Source organism: Vulpes lagopus, chromosome 24, assembly GCF_018345385.1.
Source record: "Vulpes lagopus strain Blue_001 chromosome 24, ASM1834538v1, whole genome shotgun sequence".
Lineage (NCBI taxonomy): Eukaryota > Metazoa > Chordata > Mammalia > Carnivora > Canidae > Vulpes > Vulpes lagopus.
This window is the reverse complement of record NC_054847.1, coordinates 33,036,807-33,061,758: the sequence shown is the minus strand read 5'-3', so window position 1 is coordinate 33,061,758 and position 24,952 is coordinate 33,036,807. Positions and strand designations below refer to the sequence as shown.

The window sequence follows — 24,952 nt, the reverse complement described above, 5'->3', positions numbered from 1 at the left end:
CCCCCTCCCCCGATGAAGTAGATGCTTCCCTCCAGCTTCCGTTACACCTGCAGCTATTCTGGGGGAAGCATTTCTGCTCCCAATGACACACCTGGATTCATTTAGCTGTCAATACACATCCACTCAATGAGAAACTTAATGAATAAAAATATTTCTGGTGAATTAAATGTGATTTTTAAAAAAATCAGTTTTTTAGGCTCCAGAAATAATACACAAGTGAGACATAAGTCCGTTCCATGCTTTCTTCTCTTCTAAGCCCATCTATATCATCCTTCCCTTTATGTGCCAGAAGGAAAGGTCGTCTTTTTTTTTTTTTTTTTTTAAGATTTTAGTGATTGCCTGTAGCTACTTTTAGAAGAAACATATTCATTATCATTTCTCTACTGTGACTCTCAAAATTGCACCACAGGAGTAGTGTTTTGTGGGCTACTTTGCCAGCACTCTGGGGCAACACGAGAAGGAAGCATTTCTCAGTCACTTTTCCTGAAGGGCCATAGAAGTCTGCATTTACAAGAAACTATTAGTCACCTCATCCCAGGACCTGCATCATCCCTGCATCATCAGGATGCAGGTCTGCATCTACCAGCAGCATATCCAGGGTTACCTGAGCAAATACCCTCATTTCCTTTTTAACATCTCGGCTGAGACTAGATTAATGCCGCTGAGGCTGCTGCCCTTGAATGAAGACCTTGTGCTGTGGCTCCTGCTTCCAGGGTCCGTGAGGGGTCGGCAGGTGTAGCCACCAGCACTCACCTGGGTCACACGCACTGGTCAGAGGCTCCTGTGCGCCCCGACCAGGCAGGTTCTGGGTGGCTGCCCAGTGCCCGTGATGCTGCTCAGTGGCCTATGCCGCAGTAAAGCCGGATGCGGGAGGCCAGCTTCCCAGCAGGTGATCTCTTTCCCTTTCCCCCAAAGGAGAGTGAGCTCTCCAGTCTCACCATGCCCACCTTGATGATACAGTTTCTTACTGGATGCAACAAAACAAAACAAAACACGAAAAACAAAACAAAACAAAACAAAACAAAACAAAACAAAAAAGACCACCCTGTGATCGTGACTTCTTCAACTTCTCTTCCCCTCAGGCTCATGGAAGGTTTCTGATTTACTGCTAGTTGTGTTCACTGACGTAGCACCTTTTCCACATTTGTACATTAATAGGCACTGATTATCAGTTTTTCCCAGATAGCATCCAGATGAAGTGATCCTTACCTTTAGTTCTTCCCCCAGTACATTAAGTAGAACCATAGGAAACTGCAGTTCTTAGAGTACCCCAGGATGCAAAGAACCCGCCGCCCTGTTACCGCCGTCACCAGTGATTAAGCGCAAACCTGCTCTCACCCACATTCACCTCCTTCCCCACTGCCCCCAGTGGCCCTGGCTGATGCGGACTTCCCCTCCATCTCCATCTGGGCCTTTTGGTCACTTCCAAGCCCTTTGGACTTGTGAGGTCAGTTGACATCCTTCTGCTATTGCACGTCCATTAGTGGGTCTTCTTGGCAATAGAAAGGAACGGCAATCTGGAATTGGGCGATTATAGCCGTTGTCCAACTAGTCAACCTAACGAGAAGGGCAAGGTTGGTTAAGCTTCTAAATGAAATAAGTTATGTGAAACAGTTATAATAGAACCCATTAGTTTGGATTCCACTAATGAGATGATTCAGACAAAGCTGGCACTTGGTTTTTACAAGAAATAGCCCATAGAAAAGTAGTATAAACACAATTGGAGGAGCTATTGTTTAAATAGGTACTTCTAGGTACTCAAAGGTACCTTAAAATTTCCTATCAAGAACTAAAATGCTGCACGGAAACCCTGTCATTAAAGCGGAAGCTCAAAGAAATCCACGGACCAAAACTTTGATAATCTACACATACTGTGCGGAGTTAGCAAACGTGCCTTTTGGAAAGCGGCCTGCGGTTCACTTTCCATGATCTCAGCCATTTCTTTACTTGCATCCATCGTTCCAAATTAGTGAAATTTTAGCATGTGATCGGTGGTAAAATATTGTAGAATGTTTTATTTAAGCAACTAAAATGTTTGACTTAAATTTTTGCATCTGATTTTGTAGAGGACATTTTTTTTAAAAGATTTTATTTATTTATTCATGAGAGACACACAGAGAGACAGAGACACAGGCAGAGGGAGAAGCAGGCTCCCTGTAGGGACCCGGACGTGGGGCTCGATCCCGGGACCCTGAGGTCACGACCTGGGCCAAAGGCAGCAGGGCCAACTGCTAAGCCCCGCCCCCCCCCCACGTCCCCTGTACAGGAAATTTTTTTTTTTTTTGTAGAGGAAATTTTTTTTTTTAATTTTTATTTATTTATGATAGTCACACAGAGAGAGAGAGAGGCAGAGAGACAGGCAGAGGGAGAAGCAGGCTCCATGCACTGGGAGCCCGACGTGGGATTTGATCCCGGGTCTCCAGGACCGCGCCCTGGGAAGGCAGGCGCCAAACCGCTGCGCCCCCCAGGGATCCCTGTAGAGGAAATTTTTAAAAAAGGTTCTTCCCACACTCCTGCCCACTGCGCTCCACGTCATGCCCTGTGATCGTGGCTTGAGGAAGGTTCTTGCTGCCTGTCTTGAGCTCAGATGCCTCATCTGTAAAATGGAGATAATCATAACCTACTTCACGGGGTTGATGGGATAATCTAAAACCTGTATGTGGACCACTCACATTGGTACCGGGCAGGCCAGGTCTGAGGACCCAAAGAGGGGGGGTCCCACAGGACCAGCCAGAAGGGTCCCTGGCTTCGTGTAGGATGGAAAAACAACATGAGCAGGGAGGAAGTGAAGGCAGAGTTTGTTGAAGGTACATGTAGAGAGAGAAATGCAGACAGAGCCTCCGGGAGACTCGGAAAGGAATGGAGCACGAGTCTCCTCTTTGCTTGAAGTCTGGGTTTTGATGGGCAGTTGAGGCCTTGGCGCACATGTCCTCTGAGGTGTCCAGGAGCTGGCCAGAGCAAGGATGGGGCCAGGTGTCCTTCGTAAGTCATTCATTCCCTGGAGCCGGAGTCTTGGCATCAAGGTTTTTGGAGTCAGTGGTCTTGAAGAACATTTATGATGACCCCACCTGGTCGCTCCTTCAACGTTATCTGTTGCCCCGGAAGACTCCTAAGATAGCAATACCTGTTCGTCCCTTATGAGGAGGCAGTGCTGCTTGCATCGCAAGGCAGGTGTAGAGTGAGACGGGGTGCAGGCCCCAGCAAGAACAGAGGCTGGAAGAGGAGCAAAGGGGATAAAAAGGCAAGGGGTCCCTTTAGTTCCATAAAAAAGTAGGGGTTGAGGAAGCATTTATTCTCTTCCCTTTATGGCCTTTTCTGAGCACACTGCTCTGCTGCCCTTGGCTGCTATTCGAAGCCCCCAGGTGAAGCCTAGATTAATGGCTGGGGTTGACCTCCAGGTCTTCTGTCCAGCGCCCAGCCTCCTAATTACAAGAAACGGCGCAAGGCACCTTAAGGCAAAGTTAAACGTCGTCTCTAAGGTTCGGTTTCAAAAGTTCCTTGCTCAGCCACAGTGCCAGGAATGCACACACTGGCCCATGGTCTGGATTAAGGTGATGAAAACCACAATTCTTAAAAAGAACCCAAAGACCGACTCCTATTGTGGGGGGGGAGGGTTGCTGACCTTACACACTGCACCCAGTAAGCATGAACCCTGGTCAGCTAACCAACCATCCTGGAACTTAAAATCATGGAGCAAAAAAAAAAAAAAAAAATGTTGAGGGGAGCAGGAATGTCTTTCTCTGAAGAAAGCTGAGCTGGCGCTGGGCACCCGTGTCCTCGGAGACAGCGGCTCCCTGTCAGGCCAGGTGGCCGAGCAAAGAGCTCCAGGTATGTCTGGAGAAGAGGGTGAAGGAGAAGAAGTTACCTGTAGGAAGGCGGGGCCGGATCGTAGGTATTAAGGATGCCGAGGGGCCTTTTTGCTTAGGGCAACCTTGTGGGTGGTTGCTATTTCCCCATCTGCCGGGGAAATCTGGGGAAATAACCAAGAAAGGCAGTGCGGAAAGGTGCGTGGCCTAAGTCATGGCAAGCTCGGTGGGGAGACCCAGCCTCAATCTGTTGGGAGCGATACGTTTCTCCGGGCGCTTGATCATCACTTAGTCTAGGTTAGTGCAGCTACTTAAACTCCGCGTTTTCACCAAGTTGGACATTCACTTGTCTGATCCGGCAGCGAAACTGACCCTTGGAAGGTCGGCTCCGGCGTGGCTCGCTGCGGTGGCCCCTCGGGGGGGCGGTGTGTGTGTGTGGTTGTCTGACTCCACATTATTATTATTATTTAGAGTATCATTTCCCGTAATAATAAAATGAATTTTTTAATTTATCATAGAAAATAAAGGAAAATGAAATTTTAAACGTTTAAAAGTCAAACGAGAAAGGCAGTTCCTCGTGGCCCTTGTCGCTTGGAGGGCTCCGTCCCCGGGGGCGGGCGGCGCCGAGCTGGGGGTGCTCCGGGCCCTCGGGTGCTCCAGGCCCTCGGGTGCGCTCATGCGCCATCTCGCGCTCTGGCGTCTTGTTAGTTCAACAGAATGACCCAGAAGGGTTTCACTGCCGTTCTGCGGGGAAAGATCTCAGCAGGTGAGCTGTGTTCCCTCGTTCCAGAGCAGCTGCAGGGCCCTCACGCGGCAATAGGTGACCACCTGGCTGAGCCAGCCGCTGGGCCGCCCCGTCTGGCCTGATGCCTGGAAGCTCTGGCAGTGGCCGTGAACGCATTTTAGCGTCACACGCTCGTCAAGTCTCCCTCCCCCTTCCTCTTCCGTGACATGACCCTAAAATACGCGCAAAACACAGTAATAAAACACAAACAGTAGAGCAGAATGAGATACAAATACTAAAATCCTTCATAAGAAGGGAAAATGTATTCCAGTGTGGAAAGGACAAGATCCGCGAGTGGGCGGGTGCCTGGGTCTCACGGGGGGTGGGGGAGTCCGGGAGGGGCTGCGGGTGGCTCAGGACTCTTTGAAGGTGGTGGAAAGGCTCTAGTATTGGATTGTGGTATAGACCGTGTTCTGGAAGCTTATTTAAAATCATTGAATTAGGGAACACCTGGGTGGCTCAGCGGTTGAGCATCTGCCTTCGGCCCAGGGTGTGATCCTGGGGTCCTGGGATCGAGTCCCGCATCGGGCTCCCCGCAGGGAGCCTGCTTCTCCCTCTGCCTGTGTCTCTGCCTCTCTCTGTGTGTCTCATGAATAAATCAATAAAATCTTAAAATCATTGAATCGTACATTTTAAATGTGTGAATATAAATCATGCCTCAGTAACACTGTTTTTTTTTCTTTTAATAATAAATGAATAAAAGAACAAGCTGTACATCCTGAAACCCCGGGGCAGCCAAAGCTGTACTGCCGACAAGGTGCAGAGCTTGAGTGAGTCGAAGATTAGTTGCTGGCATTTCATGAATCTCCCTAATGGTGGTAGAAGGAGGGGCTTTCCCTCTCCACCCAAGCACGGGAGACACGCCAGGGTGTGTATCATCATCCTCGTCTGCGGGGGAGGACGTGGACACTCAGAATGTTGAATCCATTGCCCAAGATGTGCGGCTGGTAGGACCCGGCAAGGGCGTCAAGTGCAGCCCGTGGGTGCCTCCTCCCCAGCGCCGGGCCCCCTCTCTGGGAATGAGGGGCCCTTCCGTTATTTGACTTGAGGCCACTTTCCTTCCTCCACAACAACAGTAAACTGATGCTCCAGTGTTTCAGTGTTTTGTATTTGGTGCTCGAGATTCGTGAAAAGGCATGAATCTGTTTTCAATATTGAAAAAAAGGCAGAGAAAGAGTCTGAGCCTTATGTTAATGGAAAGATAGGCATTTCATTTTTTTTCAAGATTTATTTTAGAGAGAGAATGAGCAGGGGAGAAGGGCAACGGGGGGGCGGTGGGGAGGGGAGAGGACCCTCAAACAGACTCCCTGGTGAGCACAGAGCCGGGTGCAGGGTGGGTGCTCAGGACCCCAGGCTGTGACCTGAGCCGACACCTGGACGCAGCCACCCGGGAGCCCGTTTCTTGGGCGTTCGCTACTATGTGTTATGTTACGGCCTCTAAATGATGTCCATGCATGTCCACGCGCGTGCGCATGTGCACGTGTCCACCTACAGCAGCATCTTGAAGGAGAGACCTGCTTCTGTTCGCTCCTGAGGTTGTTGGCTCGTTGGTGCCCCAAGCTCTGGTTTGTCCCGGGTCTGCATGGGAACCCTCGGGCTGGCTTCTCTGTGCCTTTCGTGCAGGCTCGGCTCACCCAGTAGGCTGGCTAGCCCACGCTTTGCCAATTTTTATGAAGTGGAATTCTGGAAAACGGAAAGCTAACGGGGCCGCATCTTCCAGCTTTGCCCGAGCTGGTGACCTTTACGTGTGCACCTATGCCCTCGTGGCATCCTCAGTGTCGCCGTCTTGCCAGTTCCCTGCACCTGATCAGGAATGTGTAACCAGCTCCCGCCGCAGCCCTTGGTTTTACCAAGCCCACGGCAGCCCCTCCCCTTCCAGAGCCTTCCTCTGGTCTGGCCCCGGCTGTCGTCTCCTCTTGCCGCTCTGTGGCTCTTGCGGTTCTTTTCTCTGAGCCTTGGTACATAACTCAGGGGCTTCCTGTTTTCTTCTCCATATTTCTCCTGGGCTACGTCTGGCCCCTCTTTCACGCAGTTGAAACAAAACCAAACAAATAAATAAAAATAAGAAACCACTGTTGTGCCAAGCCAGCGGAACTCGTCCACGGGCCAAATTTGGGCTCTTGATGGTGGACCTCTGTTTTCCCTAGGACCCTGAGACACAGCAGCAGTGACTTCCCTATTCAAAGAAAGGTAGATGGCATTGAAAAAAGAAGGAGGAGGAGGGGGGGGAGGAGAAGAGGGAGGAGGAGGATGGGGAGAGGGAGGAAGGGGAGGAGGGGGAGGAGGATGGGAGGGGGGAGGAGGAGGGCGAGGAGGAGGAGGGAGACAGGGAGGAGGAGGAGGGGGAGGAGGGAGAGGAGGGGAAGAGGAGGAGGAAGGGGAAAAGGATGGGGAGGAAGAGGAGGGGGAGGAGAAAGAGGAGGAGGGGGAGAAGGATGAGAAGAAGAGGGAGGAGGAGGAGAAGAGGGAGGGGGAGGATGGGGAGGGGGAGGAGGGGAAGGGGGACAGGGGGGAGGAGAGGGAGGAGGCGGAGGAGGAGGAGGCGGAGGAGGAGGAGGGGGAGAAGAGAAGGAGGAGGAGGGGGAGGGGATGGGAGGGGGAGGAGGAGAGGGAGGAGGGGGAGGGGGACAGGGGGGAGGAGGAGAGGGAGGAGGGGGAGGACAAGGAGGGGGGAGGGGGAGGAGGAAGGGGAAAAGGACGGGGAGGAGGAGGAGGGGGAGGAGAGGGAGGAGGAGGAGGAGAGGGAGGAGGAGGGGGAGAAGGACTTGGAGGAGAGGGGAAGGAGGAGGAGGAGGAGGAAGAGGGGGAAGAAGAGGAGGAGGGGGAAGAGGACGGGGGGGAGCAGGAGGAGGGGGAGGAGAAGAAGGAGGAGGGGGAGGAGGAGGAGGGGGAGGAGGAGGAGGGGGAGGAGGAGGGGGAGGAGAAGAAGGAGGAAGAGGAGGAAGGGGAAAAGGAGGAGAGGGAGAAGGAGGAGGGGGAAGAGGGGGGAGGAAGAGGGGGAGGAGGAGAAGAAGGAGGAGGAGGAGGGGGAGAAGGATGAGATGAAGAGGGAGGAGGGGGAGGAGAGGGAGGAGAAAAACCAGAGTAAATGTGGAAATGATGTAATGCCGTGATTATGAAAACGAATATCGAATATCCTGGTGCTTTAGCTTTCCCTCTACCAATATTCTTAGAAACAGGGAAGTAAACAGAAGCTTCTGCTTTCACACATTTGGCAATAGTAGAGCTCATTACGTAATTTTGAAATTTTCACAGTCTTGTTCCCATTTCAAAATTGAGTTCATTTGCAGGAGCCCTTTGAGTCGCCTCCTGCGTGCTCGGAGGTGAGGGGACGCCGGGATGAAGAGTCATCACGGTGGTTTGGGGGTGAGCCGTGCCCCGTGTCCCCGGCGGCCTGTCACGGTTGCCCACTCGTGGCTCCAGCAGGCAGCCTGCCCGCTTCTGGGCTGCGGCCACTGGCCTCCCCAGCACACGGTCTCAGCACGCGGCAGGTGCCTCCTTCCTGACTCCCCGCAGCACAATCCCGTGGCGGTCCAGGCATCGTCACGCAGCCAGTCCAGGAGCTTAAAATGATGGATGGCACGCGCCACCCGTCAGCAGGGCGGCACCTCCCGCTAGCTCCGACCGGTTCTCGTATGTAGCATTTTAGAAACATTGTTTTCTTTCTCTCTTACTCTGGATTTTTTGCAGGTATGCCTAAATTTGGACAAAAGATGTGTTCCAAGAGAACCCATTTAAAGGGCATCAAGGTAGCTTTTTTTTTTCCCAGCAATGAGGGGTCTCCAGAATAGTCGGTCACCCTGTTCTGATCCATCTTGTACATCCAGATTTTCCCCGAGCACTTCTGCACAGAGGAATTTGGTTATGATTTGCTTGACAAATCCATTTACCCTATAAAGGGCACTTTCTTTTCTTTTTCTTTTTTTTTTTTTTTTGAATTATTTTATTTATTCATGAGAGACACAGAGAGAAGCAGAGACACAGGCAGAGGGAGAAGGAGGCTCCATGCAGGGAGCCCGACGCGGGACTTGATTCCGGGACCCTGGGGTCACGCCCTGAGCCGAAGGCAGATGCTCACCCCCTGAGCCCCCCATGTGCCCCAAAAGCACCGCATCAAGGGCATGGGTCTGGGCACATTGCAGTTACCACAGGTGTGATCATTTTGCAACTTATAAATGCATCCTCTCAGCAAATCATACACCTGGAACTTACACGATGTCCTACGCCAATTACATCACAGTAAAGCATTGGGGGGAAGCATTGGGGTTTTTTGGCAACAAATACGTCAAGAAAAATGGAGACTTTCCAAGATGGGCTATTGTACACGTATATTATAAATGAGTTGAAAAAATGATTAGCATCTGTTGATTTTTTTAACCCAGCGTAGGTGTGTCAGGACTAGGAGACGGGGAAGAGAATGGCCGTTTAGTCTGCGCTTGCCACGTGCCGCATCCTGGAGGAGGTGTTGGAGCATGAGAGCAGCTCGGTGGAGGGCTCTGCCCAGTCGGCCCGTGGCTTCTGCATTGTTCCAGGGCTTCAGGGGTGAGGCGTGCAAGGCAGCGAGCTGTGTGCTGGCCCCGTGGTGCAGGGAGGTTAGCTGCTCATCACGTCTTACTCCGTTCACGTCTTCCAAGTAAGCGGCGTCCTCTTGTGCGCAGGGAGCGGTGGAGCCTGGAGTGGCCAGGGCAGCCTGCGCGGTTTTCCAGAGTGAGTTGCAGAGGCAGGATCCAGAACCAGCCTCTGTCGGGCATTCTGATGAGACCTCTAAGCAGGGGTCGCTGTCCTCGGGCGCCGGGAAAATCTGCGCTAAGCCCGACATTTCCGAGCTTAGGAGAAGCTTGAAAGGATCCGTTTCAGCGGCCACCATGCCTAGGGCGCTTCGGTGTTTGCAGCAGGTAGCAAATTCTCAGCTACATGGACATCTCTGCTTTCCAGAATCTGTGCGCGTTTCTGGAACCCGCCGAGTACAGCGGGTCTGTCGAGAGCTGTGCCGTGCAAGTGTCGTCATCTGTGCAGACACCAACCTGTAAGGCAGCATAAGGACAGCAAGGGCGACGTTTCCTTAGCAACTGGGAGGCAAACCTACAGGATTTTTTTTTTTTTTTACTTTTTAAGTAGCTGTTGTAGTTTTCATGTCCTCTTGTGCTGTGAGCAGTGAGTGACACTGGGCGGCCCCGGCACCTTGGCCACGTCAATGAGGCTGGATCCCGGGGTGGTTCAGGTAGCGTCTCTGGCTGTGTGCTGCCATCGAGGACAGCCTTGTGTTCATCCCGAAGTCTCACGCGTGGTGGCCGCGGGGACCGGGTGTGACTCCCGTGGGATGGTGACTGGAGCTTGCTGTGTTGGGGGGCTGGGAGGGATGGGGGGGGGACACTCTAAGCAGCTCCATGCCCGGCACGGAGCTCACAACCCTGAGAAAATGGCCCGAGCCGAGACTGCGAGTCGGACATGCCGCCTTCTGAGGCCCCCAGGGCCTGAGGTTGTCACAGTGGGTTTGACGGTGTGAACAGCGGCTCAGGGACGCGATGACGGCCACAGGGCTCCGCGTTGCCGCATGGACATCTCAGGTAGAGCTGTCCTCTGTAGCCCAAGCTGTGGGCACAACTGGATGCGTCTCGTGGGCTGAGGGCCTTGTTGCCTCCCGCGTATGTGAGCGAGAGACCAGGACTACGGCTGGACGCACAGGGGGCCCAGAACCTCAAGACCTGGGCGTGCGGTCGGCGCCGTGTTCACTGCCGCTCAGCTCCTGGCCCTTGACCGGCGGCCCTGCCACCTCCTGGGTCCCTGGAGGCCTGGGGCATTGGCATGACCATGCGCCCGCGGCTGCGGTGAGCGTGTGCCTGGAGCCCGATGGCAGGGGCGAGCCGCGCGACGGGGAGGCCACGGCCCTCAGTGTAAATGGCTCTGGGTGTTCCCTTGCAGGGCTCAGCGGATTCCTACACCAGCAGGCCGTCCGACTCCGATGTGTCTCTGGAAGAGGACCGGGAGGCGATTCGGCAGGAGAGGGAGCAGCAGGCCGCCATCCAGCTGGAGAGAGCCAAGGTGATTGTCCAGCCTCGCTAGCTCCACAGTGCAGTGCCTGCAGGTGCCGCCCCGGCCCTGCCTACACCTGCTGGCCAGGCTCGGGCTGAGCGGCTGGGCCCCCACTGAGGCCTGGGCCCCGCACCTGTGTCCCCGGCGCCGCTGCCTGCTGCAACCTCCCCCCCACCCCGTGGGTGCAGAGCTTGTCCGCGGGCAGCCACGGCCCCGAGGCCTCGCCTGTGCAGACGGCACGGCTCCTGCGTCTCTGTGCCTGCGGGAGGCAACAGGGCAAGCTGCCACTCTGGATCTGAGAGGAGTCACCCAGGATCCCCGTTCTGTGCCTTCCAAGCTGTTCTTTTTTTTTTTTTTTTCAGCCTGGACTCCCTCTGTCTGATGTCATTTTGCATCAGATTTTATGCAAAATGAGACTGAGGCTGTAGCCCGCCAGTCTCCCTTGCCCCCAGTGACACGCGTCCAGGGTGCACTGATGCAGCCTGACCTCTGGAGGAAAAACGGAGGCTCAAATAATACGAATCCCTTACTTTCTTCTGTTTTTACAGTAAACGCTCTCTGAGAGCCATGGGAGGAGGGCGACGCCATCCGAGGCGTCTGCCGGGGCCCGTCTGTCCACTGGCTTGGTGGAGGGGTGCGGGGCTGGCCGGGCAGGGGCCCAGGAACCCAGGAACCTGCGCCCTCCCTCGTGGCCACGGCTCGGGTCCACTTCCTCGCAGGCCGTCTAGTGGCTTTTGCAGGCCCTCAGCCGAGGGGCTGCATCCACTGGGAGCGTCTGCGGGGGCGACTTGGCCTAGGAGACGTCAGAACCAGCTCCCGCTGGCTCAGAGGGGACGCTGGGCCTTCTGTCTACCCCTGACTGGCCTTCCTCTTTCCGGGCAGGACAAGGCGATCACTCCACTAAGGGGGATTCCACAGGGGTTTTCAGACCAGAGGCTACTTCAAAAAATTTTTTAAAAAATTGATTTTACTCCCACCTCCTTTTAATTTAAGGCCTAGCCCACATTTCCTGTGTCCCAAGGGGCATCTATCACCCTTTAAAGTGACGAAAATCAGTTTTAGGAGTGGAGGGCCAAGAAGAGAGCTCCCCCGTCCTCCCATCGCCCCCCAGGACATTAGGGCAGGTCCTCGGTGGGGGGCGTCTGGCGGGTAGCGCAGGACGGGGAAGGCGGTTGGGCTGATGGCGAGGAATCCCTTTTCGAGTCCTCGCAGGGGATTTGTCCAGGCTGCCAGGGACGTGGAGTGGCTCCCCTTCCTGCCCCATCCTCACGCCCTGCTTCTGTCCCCAGTCCAAGCCTGTGGCATTCGCTGTGAAGACGAACGTGAGCTACTGTGGCGCGTTGGATGAGGATGTGCCCGTCCCGAGCACAGCCATTTCCTTTGATGCCAAGGACTTTCTCCACATTAAAGAGGTAAACGTAGGACTCTGTGCGTCTCCCGAGCTCCGGGAGGTGAGGGCCGGAGCCGGCTCTGAGCCAAACTCAGCAGAGCGGAGCCCGGGGCAGCTGCCGCTGGGTCACCTCACTTAATTTCGGGGCTTTCCAGATCCATTCGTTGTCAGTGAGGTTTAGGGGACCAAGAGCGTCGCTTGCATGGTCACATTGGATCACCGTCGTCATAGGAGGGGGTTAGGACAGATCCGTGGTCCCCTGATCACCTTTCAAGCCCCTGTGTGCCCGCACAGACCTAGGGACCCAACTTAGGGAAACTGGAATTTGGTGGCCTGGCACCTACACCTGAGGGACCGTTCACAGGGGATATTGTAGCTATAGACGTCTGTGCCGTAATGACCTTGGAACCAACACGGGAGCATAACAATCGAAGTGTTAAAGTCAAGAAGAGGGCAGAGGACTTCGGGAACCAGGAAGCTTAAGGGAGTGAGCAGCATGGGGAGGACTTGAGGCCTTGCAGCCTGAGAGATGGGATCATGGCCTCAAAAACGTTCATTTAGAAATCCTACTTCATCTCGGACGTGGTGCCGGGCGCTGCAAGATCAGAGATGACGGCACATGGTTCCCACGGGTCTCGGGTGGAAGAGACTGGCAGGTGCCTGGTGTCTGCTCAGGGTGATAAATTCCATCATAGTAAAAAGGCACGGGTATTGGGGGACCACCTGGCCTGGGGGAGGTGGATCAGGGGCACGGGAGCTCTGGGAAGGGCCGGGCCTGGGGGGGTTCAGGCTGGGGGGCCGTGGGAGCGGCGCCAGGCCAGGCTGGAGGGCAGTGCGAGGGGGAGGGAGCCGCACAGGGGACGGGCCAGAGCACGTAGGTCGGCCTGTGAATGAGCCTGGGCCTCATCAGCCGGCAGCAGGCTGGGGAGGGGTTTTACAAGTGGGCAGGTGCAGCCGGCCTTGTATTAGCATAGTAGGGGCCCAGGGGGGCTGCCGAGGCAGGAGGGCAGCGAAGGGCGCCCAGACAGGGCCAGGAGATTGCACACCGGCAGCAAGGGCGGAGGCAGTGAAATAGGACGATGAAGAAAGGCTAGCAGTGGAGCTCCCTCAGAGGGCAGAGGGCCGTGTGGGTTTTCCAAATAAAGAAGGGAGGGTGTGCTCCGACGGAGGGGGCGCAGGGGCAGAATAAGGAAGGTAGAGGGACGCCTTGTTGCAGGGAGCGTGTGCGCAGGACTTAGGCTTTAGGAGCCGCGTGTCCGGGGCGTGAGAGCCTCGTGAAGCCCCGATGGGCCTTTACCCGCATAATCTGGGGGCCAGAGGACAGGAAGGGCGGTTTGCTCTTCCTAAAAGCTTTGAGTTGAAAAGGAGAGTGCATCGTAGCCAGAAAAAAAAAAAGGTCAGTTATAGAATCAAGGGAGTGTTTTTAAATTTTTATTTGCGTCTTTATTTTTTTAAGGTAGGAAGGATTTCAGCCTGTTAGCCACGTGGAGACATTGAGCCCAGGGAGACACGTTGGAGGGAGAAACCACCGCTGATTGCGTGAGGTGCCGCCGGAGAGGGGAGGGACAGCATCTGGGAGGCGGGCTGAAGAATGAGGCCGAGGAGGGGCGCAGTCCTCCTGCCTCGCCTCGTTCTGCCCGGGGCTTCCCGACGGCGGAGGGCGGATGGCGTCCCTACTTGCTGGTGGTTCTGCGAGGATGGAGGCGACGGAAACCGGTTTTAGGAAAAAAAGAGGGGGACAGTAAAGGGACACCTGAGGCATGTGATCGACATACGGCGATCACTCCACGTCACTGGGACACCTGCACCTGCCACCCCGCCTGCCGGTCCTAAATGAGCTGCACGCAGTGAATGTATGACTGCTTTGAAAATCGTCTCTGAAGCTCTGCATTCTACGATGGCGCTAGTGACACCGAGACGTAGAGTTCTAACGCTTTGGTAGCAAGCAGGTTTGACCTCTGGGTGTCTGCGCCATGGCCGTGTGAGCTGGCTGGGGCTCTGTCTACACTGTTCCTTTGCTCTGGTTCTCATTCAAGGTCTCGTTCTTGAGCTTTTAGCCCGTGCCTGGCCCTGGCAGGTGTTGTCAGCAAAGCAGACAGATTCCAGTCCCTCGTGGACGTCAATCCAGTGGGGAGACAGATCATAAATAAATGATTCCAAACCGTGAATGCTTTGTGGGGGGGGAATGAAGCAGATGCTCAAAAATTTGAAGTAGAGGGATGAGAATGTCACATATCCTGTTAAATACGGGGGTGATCAGAGAAGGCCTTTTGGAGGATGTGACCTGACAGCCGAAGAGAAGCCAACCTCAAGGAGAGCAAGAGGAGCCTTCTAGGGAGAGGAGGCACCATGTGCAAAGGCCCTTTGGCAGGAGGAGACCCCGCGTGGCTGCAAGGCAGTGGGCCAGGGACTTACTAGCGGGAGACAGCTGTAGACATGAGCAGGGCACAGGTCGAGGAGGACCTTCCAGTGATGATGAGACATTTTATTCTATTTGTGGTAAGAAGCTGCCGAAGACTTTAAAAACAAAGGAGTGGGATGAATTTATTATTTTTTTAAAAGCTGTTCTGATTATCGTAGAGACGATGCGCGATGGATTGGGGGGGTTGGGTAGGGCGGGTAAGTATGGAGCCAGGGGGACCGTTAGCACCATTCTCGGTGAGAGACCGTGGCATTGAGCTCGCGTGGCAGCAGCGAGACGGAAAGAGGTAGACAGATTGGAGGCCGGAGGTGTGTGGCCGGCATTCGGCGAGGAGAACTGGTGATAGAGCAGGGGACGAGCCTAAGGCTGCGGGAGAATGCGTGCGTGGTCAAGGAGGTCGAGGTTTGTGAACTGAGCAACCGGGATGCAGACGCCTGAGGTGGGGACAGAGGGGCCCACTGGGGAGGGGACATCTCAAAGGACATGTCAAGTGGAAGTTCGACATGTGAATCTGGAACTTGGGGGAAAGGTTGGGCCAAAGATGTCAGTTTAGGTCATTAGTTGAAGTGTGGCATTTAGAGCTGTGATGATGATCCAAGTCCCCTAGAGAGGGAGGAGTGGGAGGAGCCGGAGGACAGGGAGGACAGGGAGGAGAGAAGGCAGCCTGACGGCAAATCTGAAGGGATTGCATCCTACGCAGGTGGTCCACGTGAATGACCTCACAGACAAGGAAGCAGAGCAGGAGGAGCCTGAGATACGCTGGGAAAACCAGGGCAGAGCGATGCATGGGCAGCAGGGGAGGAGAGTGTCCCCGAGGAGGAAGCCACCAGCTGTGGCGAGTGAAGAGTGGGGAACGGACGCTGGGCTGGCATCCGGGGGTCAGCAGTGTGGGAGTCATCGGGACGGTTGTCTGGAAGCCGAACGAAGGAGGTTGAGGAGAGAAGGGCCTGTCAGGAGGTGCTTCTGGCAAGCACAGAGCCTGCTCTCGAGGGAGAGGACGCGGGCCAGTCTAGCCTGCAGACGATGGAGTCAGAGGTTCCCTTCCGAGATGGGGGCTCCTGGAGCATGTGCGCCGGCCTGACATTAACCGACGGCGGCAGAGAGGCAGACAGGGAAGGAAAGCTCGGCGAGGGGGTGCAGGGTTTGAGTAGGCAAGAAGGGTGGGATCCCGGCCCAGGCTGGGGGTGCATTTGTGATGGGAGGGCGACTCCTCACTCGCCGTGACCCGAGGGAGAGGACGGGTACAGACGCCCTGCTCAGAGCCTCGCTAGCAGGCAGCTGCGGCAGACATGGCATGTGTGACAGTGCAGCCCCCCAGAAGCCCTGAAAGTACCCCAAACCAGGCCCTTAAGGACAAGCACTAGGGATAGGATCTAGGGAAGATAGATGGTCGGAGGCCCTTGTGGATGGAGACGTTGGTGGGTACTGGGTGCCCAGCAGCCCCGCTGGGCCCCTACCAGAGCCCCTGGTCTTCCTGGCGTGCCACATCACAGCCTTGCTGCCTCAGGACCCAGGACCCAGGACCCAGAAGCGTCCACTCCACAGCCTCCACATCTTCAGACGTGTGTGAGGCGGGGGTGTCCACGTCTGCCGAGTAGACAAGGCCCCTGAGCCTGAAACACGTGGCTCCACATCTGAATGGTCAGGTTGATTGTCCCACCGTGTCCGTCAAAAATGACCAAACCGTACTCCTCGATGGCCGGCACCCGCTGTTTCCAGGGAGACGCAGAGCTTCGAAAGGTGAGCGAAAGCCTCGCGCACGGGACACATGCGCAGTCACATCCCAGCCTCGCCGGGTCGTTGCTCGCCTTCGCTCCCTCCGGAGTCTCCGTTGGCCCGGTTGGTTGCTTTGAGATTTATAGGTTCCTGGATCAGTGAGTGACCTTCCGTTCAGGCGGACAGCCCGACGTAGGGTGGTGGGCTGCGGATCCGCGTGGATCAGAACCACGTGTTTTCAGATAATATCCAGTAAGAAAGGGCTAATCGTGTTCGGGAAATGGAAGTGAGAAGGACTGGAGCAGCGCCAAGGCGACCTTCCAGACCCAGGCCCCGCTCCCCAGCACATCGGCGTAAACTAACACATTTCTGGAGCACAGGTGAAGGCCCTTGGGTCCCCCGTCCTCTAGGCGCCCCCACCCCCCGTGCTCCACCATGACCTTCCTCAGTCGGGAGAGGCCTATGTGCACAGAGAAGCCGCAGCTCCGTGGATCGCATAGGCCAAATGCCGAGTGTGCAAGCTCTTGACCGTTGGAGGCGGCCTCCTGCCGGGAAGCTCAAAGACCCTTCCTTGTTGCCCATGAGCCAGAGTCTCGCTGAGCATTAGCTGCTTCCTAGAACGAAGCTAGAGCAGATTGGGAGGCTGCTCTCCACCGTCCCCGGAGGCCCTTCAAGGGTGCCCGGGTGCCACGTAGCGCGGTCCTGTTCCCGTGGGCCCGCTCGCCGTTCAGGAAGGAACTTACTGCCCCGTGGCCTGCTCCGTCCCCACCGCAAGAACACTTACACTCCAGACCCACCACCCAAGGTTCTAAAGTGGGGGGTCCCCTTGCCTTTTGTTAATTCCAGAACAAACGGGCCCGTTATTTCGGGCCTGTTACCCTGAAATACGAGATGGGAAGACGGGAAAAACCAAGACTTTGGCTGTTCAAGATTTTATATTAGGTCACATCAAATTTCTCAAGTGCAGTCTCACAGTGCACGCCCTGCACGCCCCAGGTAGGGGCTGCGTCCCTCATAAAGGCCACATCCCGAAGCCACTTTGGTTCTGCTTTTTTGAGTGTGAGGCTGTTGCTGAGGATTGCTCAAAGCTCCGCAGAGTTTCATGCAGCAACGACTTCAGGAAACCATCCGCCCCTCCCTCTCAGTGTGTCCGCGTCCTGTGCGTATGAATGTCGCTTTGTCTGAGCTAAGCAAAGTCCATGACATAGAGGTTTTCATTCCGGGAAACGCGGATACTTTTTGGATCCAAGAGGAAGAGTGTTACCTCGCCCGATACAGATGAAGACAAAGTTATTGGAATCACCTGTGGAGGACGAAAACCACAGGGCTGGCACCTGCTTCCTAACCATCACCTACCGGACACTGTCCCTTGAGGCAGGTGGCCTGCATTAAACGCAGCCTCGGGGGATCCCTGGGTGGCTCAGCGGTTTAGTGCCTGCCTTCAGCCCAGGACATGATCCTGGAGACCTGGGATCGAGTCCCACGTTGGGCTCCCTGCATGGAGCCTGCTTCTCCCTCTGCCTGTGTCTCTGCCTCTCTCGTTGTCTTTCATGAATAAATAAATAAAATATTTTTTAAAAGTAAAAAAATAAACGTAGCCTCGGAGCTAGGCTCCAGCAAATGTGTAATTGCAAAGACAGTTTCGCTCACCCCCTGAATAGGGTCGTGTTCACCGAGTCTTATGCCCAGGCTGACTCAAGCCTTCGCGTGGCTTTATTTTCTGATTTTTTGTATCACAGAACTTCATGTGGATGGAAATCCTGGTGTCGCTATTGGACTTCAGGCCATTGGAGATCGTTTCAAACGTTGCACGCGTTTGCAGCAACACGTAAGCTCTACTCTGTAAGAGTAGGCTTCCTGTTCATCGGGCAGGGAGATGGATCTTAACTAGTAAAGCTGGAAGACTACAATTCTCCAACGAGAACAGACGACAGTGTCCCAGAACCTTTAGCTGAGGACTTTTGACAGATAGTGACAGCTGAGCGTATTTCATCCCGGATTTGTCCGCCTTGCTCTCCAGGCTTCCAGTTAGGCGGACGCCTAGTTTTCCCTGTAGAATCTACTCTTTCGTCATAGGCTGGGGCTGCTTGACAAGGACCAAAGGAATCCAGAGGTTGGGCCCCACCTGCAGCCCAGGGATGGGCAAACCATGGCCTGCGGCCGGGTCTAGCCTGCGGTTTCTTGTAGAAAGGAAAGCGAGCTGAAACACGATGTACGCACCGTCTGTGGCCGCTTACGCGGGACAACAGGGGTTTAAATAGTGGCGACAGAGACCGCGTGGCCTGCAAAGCCTGGATTATTTGCTCTCTGGGGCCTTCGGTTTGCAGACTTTAGCTTTAGCGTGCGGATGCAGGGGTACCTCTAACTGGGTGCGACACCACAGGAGCGCGGTTATCGCGGGGTGTGGTAGAACAGACTCAGCGTCCGGTTCCTCTCCTTGGAAACTAATGAATGCAACGTGAAGGTAAGCGAATTACTACTGATAGCAGTTCTACGTCTGCATTCCAGAAATATAACAATGATTGGTGGATAGGAAGGCTGGTGAAAGAGGGGTGCGAGATTGGCTTCATCCCAAGTCCGCTCAGACTGGAGAACATACGGATTCAGCAAGAACAGAAAAGGGGACGTTTTCACGGAGGGTAAGGTGCCTTTGTTTCTATAAATGGATTTTTTTTGGGGGGGGCGGGGGGGTAGAGAAATAAGATGGTGTTTTCAAGTTCGCTTATTCAGTGAAAAATACACGCTCTCAGAGTACAGGGGGCTTCTCTGTGTACGAGGTGTTTTTGGAAGTGACACAAAGGGGCTCCGGGAGCATGCACCCCACGGCGTGCTGAAGCGGGTGCCAGTTGGCACCCACGCGCACCCGCAGCGGACACTGCTCTGTGGCCCCGGCAAGGCCTCCCTGCAGATTAAGCCGTCCTCCACGCGCTCACCGTGCAGGTGGGGGCCGGGCCTGACCCGCTGGGCCTCCCTGGCTAGCTCTCAGAGACCCTCTCTCAGGCGGCGTGGGGGGTGGGGTACACTGGTGCCCCACAGGCCTGCAAACCCCCTTCTGTACCCAGGGCACCTGCCATCTCTTGCAGCGGGATGAAGACACCATCTAACATGGGATGAACCACCCTCTAGCAAACTAATGACACAGCCACAAAAACCTCAGAGTGTAGGTATTTGTAGGTCCCGGGGAGACATGCAAGCCCTGGAAAGGAGAAACCAGGGTCACACTGAGCCTGCATGTATTGGGAACCTACCCCGAAGTGTGAATTTGATATCTGTTATCATTTTTTTTTTTTTGAAAGACCCAACATAGGCTCAGTTCTTCCTTTTTGACTCTCAACTTCCTTTTTAGAAAAAAATTTTTGGATTTAAATTTGATTTGCCAACATACAGCCTCACACCCAGCGCTCGTCCCATCAGGTGCCCGTCCCCCAGTCCCCCCGTCCCCCCGCCCACCTCCCTCAACTTCCTTTTTCTGCCGGATCCTTTTCTGCTTCAGAAACTCCTCCGTTCTTTGGGGGCCCTTTTGCCTTCGTCTTACCGGGAGCTCCGTAAACAGTGATGAGACATCCCAAAAGCACAGTTAGCCCCATTTTTTTTATTTTAATTTTTAGTCTTTAAATTTTTTTCAAGTAGGCTCCATGCCCAGCATGGAACCAAAAACAGGGCTTGAACTCACAACCCTAAGATCAAGACCTGAGCTGGGAACAAGGGATGCTTAACTGACTGATCCACTCAGGTGCCCCTGCCCCACTTTTAGTTATCAATCTTTTTTTAGTATATCACATGCCTATAATATTATTAACTATTAATTTATCTCATTCCTACTCTTGACTGTTTATCTCTCCTGCTGCTCCTTAAACACATCAGGAATGCATGTTCTGACCTCAGGATCTTTGCGCTTGCTAGTTTCTTCTTACTGGAATCCTTTTCTTCATATTTCCACCAGCTTACTCCTTCATCTGCTTCAGATTTTTGTTAAATATCACCTTTTCAGTGACCCCTTTCCAGTCACCGTCTTTAAAATTGTACCCACTTCCCTTGCCTTGCTTCCTATCTCTCTCCTGACTTCATTTTCTCTGTTGCACTTAGAACTGTCAGAAATACTATATATTTATCTGTTCATCTGTTTGATGGTGGTGTCTCCTACTAAAATCTGTCTCTGTAAGGAAAGGATTTTTGTCTTTTCCCCCTACTATTGTGTTCCTAGTTTCTAGAACAACGGGTACTCAACAAAAGTTCATTGAATGAAATAATAAATGTATACTTATCATTTCCAAAGTAGTTATTTTGTTATGATTAGTTCATAATGTGATTATGTCCTGGGGCACCTGGGTGGCTCAGTCAGTAAGCGCCCGACTCTTGATTTCGGTTCAGGTGATGATCTCGGGGTTGTGAGATCGAGCCCTATGTTGAAGCCTGCTTACGGTGCTCTCTCTCCCTCTCCCTCTGCCCCTGCCCCCTACTCGTGCTTTCTCTCTATTTCTCTCTAAAATAAATGAATAGAATCTTTGAAAACAACAATGTTATTCTGTACTTTGGAACTAAAAGGGTAAAACGAAGAGCTCATAGACATGATCTTATTTTTTCTTCATACCAACCCATGAGATGTAACTGATTCTATAGATAGGGAAACTGAGGCTCAAAAACACGAAGTGTGATATGCCAAGGTCCCGCAACTAGCAAATGGCAAAGCCAGGATGAGAAACTAGAGTGTTATGACCTAGAGTCTTTAGGTCAGACGTGATCTCGGGGTTGTGAGATCGAGCCTGAGAGGAAGGAACACCAGAGAAGTAGGAAGGGTTGGCTCCCAAGGGCCCCTGCGGGCTCTCACACTAGGAGTGGTCACAGATAATATTTGTGACCAAATCCTTACCATCTTTTCCTAATTCTGCCTCCCATATAATCACTTTTAAAAAGAAATGCCTCTTCTGGCTCTGATGGCTTGTTTTGAGCTGTCATCCCACTGGTGCGTTGATGACTGGTGTTAGTTAAGCCTCAATTCACAAGACTGTTTCTGTCCGTGATTTTTTCTGCTTGATTTCTGCATTAACTAGGAGAGATACTTTTTGCAAAGTATATGCAGGTCCCTGTTAGGTCCCCCACCTTCCCTGCAAAACAGGTCAAAGAAAACATTTGGACAGATTCTTGAAGTTCTTCTCCAAAGCAGGATTTGATGTGTTTTGAATTATTTAGTAGGATTTAGGCCAAAGAAAGCTTTGTACTCTCAAGTTCTATTTGTGAGGAATCTGGGGAATGAGTCCTAAGTTCCTTTCCTATATCCTAGGAAATCCAGTGGAAATTCTTCTTCAAGTCTTGGAGAAATGGTATCAGGGACATTTCGAGCAACACCCACATCAACAGGTGAGGGTTTTACTTTATCTCCTTCTAATGGAATGTTTTCCTTTCTTAATGTTTGAACATACCCGCGAGTATTTTTACGAATTTGGAAATGATTTAAAGCCTTGATTTAAAGATTCTTCTACTTAGTATTTCATTGCTCACTTTCTTTCTATAGTGATTCGATTCAATTTATTCAATTTAAAGGGTACTTGGATGCCAAAAATCCAAATCATTATGATCTAATTTTGAAAAGTCTTATTCCCCCCCCCAGAGCCAGTAACTGTCCATTGTGCAATTCAATCTCCCATATAATCTTGTATTATTCCACCCAAGAACCCAATAGACTTTAAGATGGTGAAGGCCAATTAAAAGAAAAAAAAGTTGTAGACTCTTAAGAAAATGCTCTGTTCCAGTCTCCATGGGGAACTTTAGGACGGTACAGCCCGGGCCGTGGAGGTTGGGAGGGTTGAAGCATTGAATAAGCCTGGATGACCTCATTTCTATTTGGACAGCAGATAACTGAGTCCGGGGTTCTTGTTCGTCTGGATCCTTCCTGAGCTCCCGGTCTCTGAACAGAAGTAGGTCTCCAGGTTGTCCTCAGATGGACTGGACCTGCTTGGGTGACCATGGAACCAGTTTAATCAGACATCAAAATATTTTGCCTCATCCCCATTGGTTAGACATTTACATCATTGCAGCTTTGTACTATTACAGACAAGAAAGAACAGGAATGACTGGATATGGGTTTATTTGAAATTAAGAACAACGTAACGAGGAAAAATGTGTCAATATCCTGGAAAGTAGGCGAAAAACTTACAAACCTATATAGGACTGCAAAATTTCCTCATGGGCCATCAAAATCACAAATCCTACAATAACTAGTGATTGAGGTGATGATCATTTTTACCTAAATCGCTATTCCAAGTTCCCTTTTATCAAATTTTATTTGTCCACGTTGTTCTCAGCTACATTGCGTGCTGTGTGTCCAGCAGGGAGCAGCCTGTGGCCCACAGCTGGCCCAGAACTTCCTGCGTTATGAGAAAGTCCACCCTCCACACCCAATAGGAAGTAGGATATAAGGTCATGCGTACAAGGAGGAAACTGCCTTTTTTTTTTCCTCTTCAAAATTGTCTTGTCCGGAATGAAATAGTAGAGTAGTGCTCTTCAGAGTGGAGAATTGTGAAATGATGAAAATCATAGGGAAAAATTGGCACATTCTCCCATCTTTTAAAATCATGTACTATCACTTACAGAGATTACATATTTTGATATGGCTCTCATTGTTGTTTTTTAGCAAAACAGAAGCAAAAAGTGGTAAGTCGTGTTTCCTTTTTAAATCTACCGTTAAGGTCTCTATCCATACCTGCCTGCAATGCTCCATTTCAGTGACCCAAATGGCCATAAAACAAGGGAGGAGCCTCCTCGGTGGGGACCCGTGGTAATCATTTCTCATTTGACCTGAGAATTGTGAGTGCTGTGGCTGTCGAGGAGGTGTGCTTAGCCTCACCTTGTCACGCGTGTCAAATCATCTTTTTCAGACGGAGCACATTCCTCCTTACGATGTCGTGCCATCCATGCGTCCAGTGGTGTTAGTGGGGCCGTCACTGAAGGGTTATGAGGTACAAATACCAATCTGTTTCACTTCGGTTCTTGATCGGGAGTCTAGGAAACAGCTGTCGGGGGCTTGCTCTTCCGGAGTCTGCTTATACCTGGCTACCTGTGGGGCCAACTCCCCTCATGTGAAGGTGGGGGGCACAGTGTGGGGCCTGTGTGGCCTTTCACTCTTTCTTCCCTTTCTGGGACACTTCTCCTCTTACATGTATCTCTTTGTTTAGAAATATATCCCTTAAAACATTTATAGTGGGAAGTTCTGGTCAACGGTTTGCTCTGCATTAAATTCAAAGTGAAGGACTCTGTCTCAACCATTCCTATTACGATTAGAAATAATCAAGTATGAGAAAAAAAAAAAGAAAGAAATAATCAAGTATGGGGCACCCGGCTGGCTCAGTGGTAGAGCGCGCAGCTCTTGATCTTGGGGTCATAAGCTCAAGCTCCACATTGGGTGTAGAGCTTACTTAAAAAAAAATAAAGAAATAATTGAGTATTAACAGCATAGGAGAACATGTAGGCAGCAAACCTGAACCTTCAGAGCCCCAACAAATCTCACCTTGGTGGGTGCTCAAGATGATGGCATACTCCACCAAATATTTCTATGCTTATTTATTTTAAGGACACAGAAGGGGGAAAAACCTCCAGTGGAAACATTAATGAGCTTGGTCAGAGATTAAACAATACCACGTAAGGAGGAAAAGAGTAAAGACTCAGGGGTCCTACATTTCAGACGATGCCATTCGGACTTTGTGCTAGCATAGAGGAGATGCAGGACGTTAACTCTGAAGGTGGGCAACCCGCAGGGTACCATTCCCACTGAGCTAGGACAGTGTCCATCACATAGTCCTCAATACCATTTATTGAACGAATTAACGAATCTCGTTGAGGCAGACCCAAGAATCCCATCCCCTTCTCCTCCCCCCTGCCAGTCTCCCTCTTTCTTCCCCCGTCCCCTTGGCCTCTAAGTGGGGAATGTCAGACGAGCTATAGCGATGGAGAATTCCTACCATGGGGAGGCTGGGCCCTGGGCTCCAGCTGCTCCTCGCTGGAGGCTAGCACCACTCAGGCGGCACCAAGCCAGCCCATTGTAGCCTCTTGGCTGCCCTTCTGTCACTAAGAAGGGAAGGGGGTCTGCCTTGGGTCTAGCGACCACTGCTGGGTCATGCCCCAACACCCTAGAGGACGCCCAAGGGGGAGAGTTCAGTCCCTTTAAGTGGTTAAGCATGAGCGATGCCTTCCAGGTAACCTGCCCTACCGCCTCCGAGACAACAGGCCGGTAGGGTCTCTGCTCAAAGTGTCCCTTCCTTCCACCTCTCTCACCTTTGACTTCTCTCTCTCTCTGTCTCTGCGTGTGTTTGCCTCATTCTCTTTTTCTCACCTCTGCAAAGGTAACAGACATGATGCAGAAAGCCCTCTTTGATTTCCTGAAGCACAGGTTTGATGGGAGGTGAGACATACAGATGTTTTTGTATTTTTATTTTCCTTTAACTGAACATGTATGATAAATTGATTTGTGGATCTGTGTTTCCAGTGATTGCAGAAGCTCTCTAATTAAAAGTTAACTCAGTGTTCAGGGAAGAAAACAGTGAAAGAATTCTGAAGATATGAAGTTTTGAAGTATAGCATTGAATCCCCAAGGGAGAGAGGACCTTGAGAAGGAAAATAACCCATTTGTTTTAATTAAATGTATGTGTTGGTCTCTATTTCCTTGCTTGTTAGTGAATTCATGCCAAACTTATTTTGTGAAAAATATTAATGAAAATGTAGAATATTTCTGATAAACCTGGTGGCTCGCTGGTCAAACTGGTAGTAATACTTGGGAACCGTGCATGAGTATGTGTGTGTGTGTGTGC

At 52.3% G+C, this 24,952-nt stretch overlaps 1 protein-coding gene across 2 annotated transcripts in view; it reads left to right on the top strand.

The window, feature by feature from the left end:
• Positions 1-24,952, top strand: part of CACNB4 (calcium voltage-gated channel auxiliary subunit beta 4) — a 221,826-nt gene that overhangs the window by 162,185 nt on the left and 34,689 nt on the right. For both annotated transcript variants that reach the window (XM_041739995.1, XM_041739996.1), the window contains 7 exons: positions 10,513-10,632; positions 11,913-12,035; positions 18,660-18,790; positions 21,433-21,509; positions 22,783-22,802; positions 23,027-23,107; positions 24,488-24,546. In XM_041739995.1, the coding sequence (XP_041595929.1) occupies positions 10,513-10,632; positions 11,913-12,035; positions 18,660-18,790; positions 21,433-21,509; positions 22,783-22,802; positions 23,027-23,107; positions 24,488-24,546 (611 nt within the window). The remainder of the gene's footprint in view (positions 1-10,512; positions 10,633-11,912; positions 12,036-18,659; positions 18,791-21,432; positions 21,510-22,782; positions 22,803-23,026; positions 23,108-24,487; positions 24,547-24,952) is intronic.